This window comes from Fistularia commersonii, chromosome 3 (genome assembly GCF_037954325.1).
Source record: "Fistularia commersonii isolate RoL2024-O1a breed Wild chromosome 3, RoL_Fcom_v1.0, whole genome shotgun sequence".
Classification (NCBI taxonomy): Eukaryota; Metazoa; Chordata; class Actinopteri; order Syngnathiformes; family Fistulariidae; genus Fistularia; species Fistularia commersonii.
In genome coordinates, this window is record NC_141286.1 from 14,947,960 (window position 1) to 14,954,044 (window position 6,085).

At 43.8% G+C, this 6,085-nt stretch overlaps 1 protein-coding gene across 1 annotated transcript; it reads right to left on the reverse strand.

The window, feature by feature from the left end:
• Window positions 1-2,062: 2,062 nt before the first annotated feature.
• On the reverse strand, window positions 2,063-4,542 carry galr1b (galanin receptor 1b). The gene is made up of 3 exons (XM_086143779.1): window positions 3,769-4,542; window positions 3,142-3,207; window positions 2,063-2,540 (listed from the first exon to the last, which is right to left on the reverse strand). The coding sequence occupies exons 1-3, from the start codon at window positions 4,438-4,440 to the stop codon at window positions 2,223-2,225; spliced, it is 1,056 nt and encodes a 351-aa protein (XP_085999905.1). The 5' UTR covers window positions 4,441-4,542; the 3' UTR covers window positions 2,063-2,222.
• Between the last annotated feature and the right edge of the window lie 1,543 nt (window positions 4,543-6,085).

Sequence of the window (6,085 nt, forward strand, 5' to 3'; positions counted from 1 at the left end):
TGAGATAGATGTTTTTTTGTGTTTGTGTTTTTTTTTTGTTTTTTTTTTACTTTTATTTTATTTTTCACTTGCTATTGAGGAAATAAGTGACCTATAAAGATTATTGTGTAATGTATATCTTGTTATGAGGTTTTGTAAGAATGTGTATGACTCTGTTAAGGAACCTGTTCCAATAAATGTTCAAAAAAAAAAAAAGAAATATTGATCTAGGTTTTGCTGGTTTGTTTTATAAATGGAAGCTGTTTGGCACAGCTGTTGAACAGGAAGTAGATGGTCGGTAGACACAGGTCCAGTAGGGACTGTTCCATGTGATCCTTGGAGAGTTTTGTCCTTTTTATTAATGTGTTGTCCTTAGAGAGGCGTTTCCTCACTGCTGTGATCGCATCCAATGTGGCGATACGTGTGAATAGTGAGCTTACATTGTACGACACCATGGTTTCATGTGGGTCCAGCCTGATCTGCTTGACCTTACTGGCAAAGTCCTATGAAGTCTGGATATGGTGTGTGGTGTCGCAAACCAAAGGTGACAAAATCTTTGCCACATATTTGGCGATGTTGTATGTGGCGGAGTTGATGATACTGACAATGGGTCTGAGAGGAGCTCCCTCTTTGTGAATCTTCGGGATTCCGTGGATGCAAGACATGGTTTCTCCTGAGTACAGGCGATAATATAGTGTCTATGGCCGCATCCTTTTCTAGATGTTGTAGACAACTGACCACTTCTCTTGTGTGCGTTGGTTGGGTCCCGTTTCAGGGTTTCATATGTTGTTGTGTCCTCGGGGAGAGTGTCTATCTTTGCTTGGTAATCCTTTTTATCCAGAACCACTGTACATCTACCTTTGTCGGCTGGGTGGATGGTGATGCTCTTGTCTTTCTGGAGTGAGGAGAGCTCTGTCATCTCTCCAGATGTCAGATTGGATAGGGATGGTGTGGCACTGGAGAGTGCTGTTGAGACCTTGAGTCGGATTTGCTATAGCAGTTATATTCGGAAACTCCCCATAGGTCATCAGTACTGAAGAAGCCTTTGGCTGAGAGGTGAAATGTTGTCAAGTTAAGAAATTCAAGTCCAGTTGCCAAGACAAGAAGATTTTGACAAGATTTCAGAATTTGACTGAGAACCTTCACAGAGAATCACAAGATTCAAACGTAAGTCATCATTCAGTTGATTGAATTTTTAAAATGCACATTAGAAGATTGTTGTCATTTCTTGAAAAAACATTTTCGCAACATGTTTTTATATAAACAAGGATGGATAAAATAAAGTTAAAAAAACAAGGACATCACAGGTTTTCAGGTGGATTGCAGGATTATGGGGAATGAGTACCTACAAATTTAAAAACTGCAAAACATCCATTCTCATTTTATTTAATGTGGTAGAGCGCTTGAATTATTGACTTCCTGTTGATCACTTTCTCTTTCTCTCTGATGGATTGCTATTTAAATGTGATTAAATGTTACAGGTATGGATTCATGAACCTGTAGGATTACACACACACACACACACACACACACACACACACACACACACACTTCATTGACATAATCCATCACGGCCTGGACAAATACCTTAATTTTTGTCTCAAAAATCACCACTAGATGATGCCAAACTGGCTGTCATCATCACTGATATCCTCCTACTTTCGCTTAGACAATGTCCTTCTTGCTACTACACACAAACACACACACACACACACACACATGTGTTTCAGTCAAACTGTTCCAAGAACTTCCTGCAGCTTTACACAGGTGTAAAACTGCAGGAAGTTCTTGGAACAGTTTGAATAACATAACATCTGGCTATGAGGAAAAATTTCCCTTAACTCTCCACTTGATATTATTTGCAATCAGACTCTTCAGTTCAAGCTGTACGTTAATATATTCAAACACGTTAACATTATTTATCAGGAGAAAGAATGCATCTTTTATTCTTGTTATATAGAAAAATACTATTTTATTAAAAAAAAAAAAAAAGGTGAAGAAAATGGCGTTATAACTGTTTTCCAGAGGGATATCAATATTTCATTTATAAGCATGCTAGCAGCCTGGCTAACATTGGGAAAAGGATCCACACATTGTCTTCATTTGTATATTTTAAAACCATGACGGGAACAGCAGGAGGCTATTATTGACAAACGTGATCGAATTGTAGCGTCCTGTTTTTTTTTTTTTTTTGACCCCACTTCTGATCTGGAGGCTCTGACAGCAAGTGGACAGGAAGCCCCTCAGATGTTGGTGGTGGAGTGTGTGGTAGAGGCGGTCTCCGTGCGGAGGAACTTCACTGGGCCTTCACGTGGCGGTTGGAAGAGGCAGCTGGAGCTGAAGACCTGGCGGCAGGCCTCGCGGAAGTTTTTGGACAGGAAGGCATAGAGGACAGGATTGACACAAGAGTTTCCATAAGAGAGGCAGTGCGCGATGATTCGGAAGGCGAAAGATGCATCATTCAGGGGAAAGGAGCCGAACTCAACCCACAAGGCGATGATGTGGTGTGGAATCCAGCAGATTGCGAAGGCAGCGACGACCAAGAGAACAGTCTGAGACGTCTAAGGGGAACACAGAGGAACATGCATATGACAGCAGGTACGAAGGAGGCTATTATGCTGTCTGGTAATGGCTCTGGTCAAAGTGGCTCGTGAAACAGAATCCAGACCATTATTAAAACACAAAGGGGGTGGGGTGGGGGGGGGACTCGCTTCCTTCTTTGAGGGTGGCTGTGTGACAGGGTGTGAGACACTTCAGCGTCCACCGCTGTCCATGGCTGATGGAGAACAGAGAAGCAGTGACAGCAGAACTTTACAACTAAGGATTGGGAGCAAAGGCTGCTGGGTAAATATTTAGATAGAGAGACCCCCACTGCTATTCCAGCGTCTCCTGGACGCACGCCACTTCCTCCCAATCGGTAGGTGTCACTTTAATATATCACGGCACACTTGCGGTTTGGAAGCTCAGGACATTTGAGAATTTTATGAAATGTCCATTTTCAGGCTTTGAGTTTTGACCCCTGAACAATGCGCATCCACTATTATTTTACGTTCTAGTGTAAAATCCCTTAAATCACATTTAAAAAACAAAAAATACAAATATAAAAAAGCAGACTGAGAAAATGACCGTATTGGATTAAAAAAAAAAAAAAAAAAAAAGTACCTTTTTTTTGGAGCGCTCTGACCTTTTGCAGCTTTTCTTCAGCTTCTTATGGAGGTGAAATAAAACCTGAGAAAGAAGCAACAACAATTTTGAACACATCATTTGCTTTCCATGTTTTTTGTGGCGTATGGATTCTTGAACGAATGCGCCGTTAATGATTTTTAAGCAGGATGAGTTGATGCAACTGATTTTTGGGCAACCGAAAAGAAACAGATTAAGGCTTTGTGGTTTTAAATTTTCCATCCACCTCGCTCACACATCGACAGAACTCCAGGAAGTCCGAATCGTTTATGACGGTGGAATGTCTTTTGGACTTTGATCCTGCTGATAGTTGGTTATTATTCCCTATTTTACAATTTCAGCACATACTCTTGCCAAATGAAGACTTTCAAACCAGTCTGGGTTCGATGCAGCGTGTGAGCAGGGTGGGAGATCAAATCGATTCAAGGGCAAAATATTCTACTTAGACATTTACAGGATGTGTTGAGCGCATTTTTATTGTCATGCTTCATGTTTTTTTTTTGTTTTGTTTGTTTTCATGTCTTAATTCAAACTTCATACTTTAAGGTTCTTAAAATTACACCTTTACGATTAACCTTTGGGGTGGGTGGGGCGTGGAGAACCAACCTGGGTGTAGCAGCAGCTGATAAGCAGCAGGGGCACCAGGTACCCGGCCAGCAGGATGGTCAACCTGTAAGCCCGTCTGGAGGCCCCGGACCACTGCTCCCAGCAGAAGGTGGAGTTGGGGGCTGACGGGTGGCTGACCAGAACCTGATGTCGGGCCACCGGCGACGAGCACGCCACCGCCAGTAGCCAGATGGCGACGAGCCCGGCCAGCGCGTTCTTGCGGCTCCGGATGGCCGGAGACGCGCCGGAGCGCACGACGGCGACGTAGCGGTCAACGGACAGGGCGACCAGGGTGAACACACTGACCAGCATGCTGACGGAGGTGAAGAAGTGTCCGAAGGTGCAGAGGAAGCTGCCGAACACCCAGTCCGGCAGCGAGTAGACGGTTGCGTGAAGCGGCACGCAAACCAGGATGAAGCTGAGGTCCGCCACGCTCAGGTTCAGGATGAAGATGTTAGTGGGGCTGCCGGCGCGCCTCCTCCTGCCGACCCCCGCGCCACTGTACCTCACCCTCCCGACCACCACCATCACCAGACTGTTTCCCACCAGACCGACGACAAAGATCACCCCGAACACCACTGGCACGATCACGGCCTCTGGACCGGCACCGGCGTCGATCGCGTTGGATCGGTCAGAGCCCGGGAGGTCAGACTCGTTTCCCGGCGGCAGCATGTCGGGACGGTGTGAGGGATTTAACAGGGAGAACCGGGGCGCGCACACCGGCGCACCATGGCATACATCAAACCGCCAAGGAGCAGAGTACAGCTCCTTAAAGTGCCTGAGGCGAGAAAAGTTAGGCGGGATACAAAATATAGCTTCCTGCCAACGCATTTCAAAGTAAAAGCACTGTCTGTCTGTTTGCGCGTCCGTGTGTCTGTCTGCCCATCTATGCTTTCATCAGACCAGATTTTCTGCTTTCTGGGTGAAAAGAAGAAATTCCTGTATTAATAGTAGAAACATATCTTCCTCCAACAAAATAGCCTCCCTTAATTGATGAAACACGTTTCTGCTCCTCAAAATATAGATGTGATCTGTCCCTTGCATATCTCATTTTACACAGTGATAGTTTTCTTTTGTCTGAGGTTCAGCGATTTGATTTCGAGGTGAATTTAGGGTCTGAAGTGTCCTCTGAGTATTCTGCAACTGTCAAAGTAAGATCAAATCAGATTTTATCTATAGTGCCAAAGCACAATGAACTTATCTCATGGCGCTCTAAAATCATTTACAGAAACCCAACACTTCCACGAACAAGCACTCTGACGACAGTTACGAGGAAATGCGGTCTTTTACCGGTGCAGAAACACTAGCTAGAACAGAAGTGAATGTGGGCGGCCTTCTGTCTCGACTAGTCGGGGTGAAATAAAAAAGAGCAAGAGTGAAAGAGGGAGAGAGAAGGTCAGAGTGATCGATATCAACAGTGTGAAACAAACGGAGGTGAGAAATGGAGAAATGGGGGTAGGAGAGGTTGGAAAGGACAGGTACAAATGCTCCTTGACTACAAATAACAGTAATGGTGACAGATACTTTAACAAATTTAATATTCACAAAAGAAATAACAATGGTGGATGCCTAGCAAGATCGCAAGATCACAGCAACTGATGGTGCTGGAGGCCAATGTGACACCATCCAGAGTAGCTATATCATTGTTAAGGTGTTCCTATGCTGTTAAAGCGCAGAATGATGACTTCCATTTGGCAGTTAAGTAACAAAAATCAGTATTCATCCATGTATATATATATATATATATATATATATATATATATATATATATATATATGTCTGTATATTTACTGTACATATGTATATATTCCCTCAGGACCTGTCTCAGACTTAGTTAACCCGTTATTTTCTTCTGACTTCAATGCCAGGTACAACTTGGTTTCATATACAAAGAGGAGAACCTTTAAGGAGTGTCCCCTGACAATAGTATCCAAAGGAAGCAAATGTAGGGTAAAATGTGTTGGTCCAAACACAGAACCTTGAGGAACACCATTGCTTCGTGCGGTGCATTTATGGTCAGTGGGGTAAAAAGGTATTTGCAGTGGTCAGCCAGCAATTGTGCAAGTTCTCTCACTGAAAAAGATGAGAGGCCAACCCTTTTAAAAACATTTGATAGGGGATGGTATGAAATGCAGCACTGAGAAGAAATGGACAAGTCTCCACAGTGAAAAGTCCCTCAACTTCTTCTCCTTTCGGCTCTTTCCTTCAGGGGTCACCACAGCGAATCAACCTTCTCCACTTACCCCTATTCTCTATATTCTCCTCTCTCTCACCAACTACCTTCATATTCTCTCTCTCTCTCTCTCCATCCATAAAT

What these genes read in the sequence shown, in the direction of transcription:
- galr1b (XM_086143779.1), bottom strand. Translation starts at nt 4,440, where the DNA reads ATGCTGCCGCCGGGAAACGAGTCTGACCTCCCGGGCTCTGACCGATCC. An exon ending in TCAGCTGCTGCTACACCCAG is followed by an intron (nt 3,208 to 3,768) that starts GTTGGTTCTCCA and finishes CTTCTTTCTCAG; the next exon opens with GTTTTATTTCACCTCCATAA. An exon ending in CAGAGCGCTCCAAAAAAAAG is followed by an intron (nt 2,541 to 3,141) that starts GTACTTTTTTTT and finishes TGTTCCCCTTAG; the next exon opens with ACGTCTCAGACTGTTCTCTT.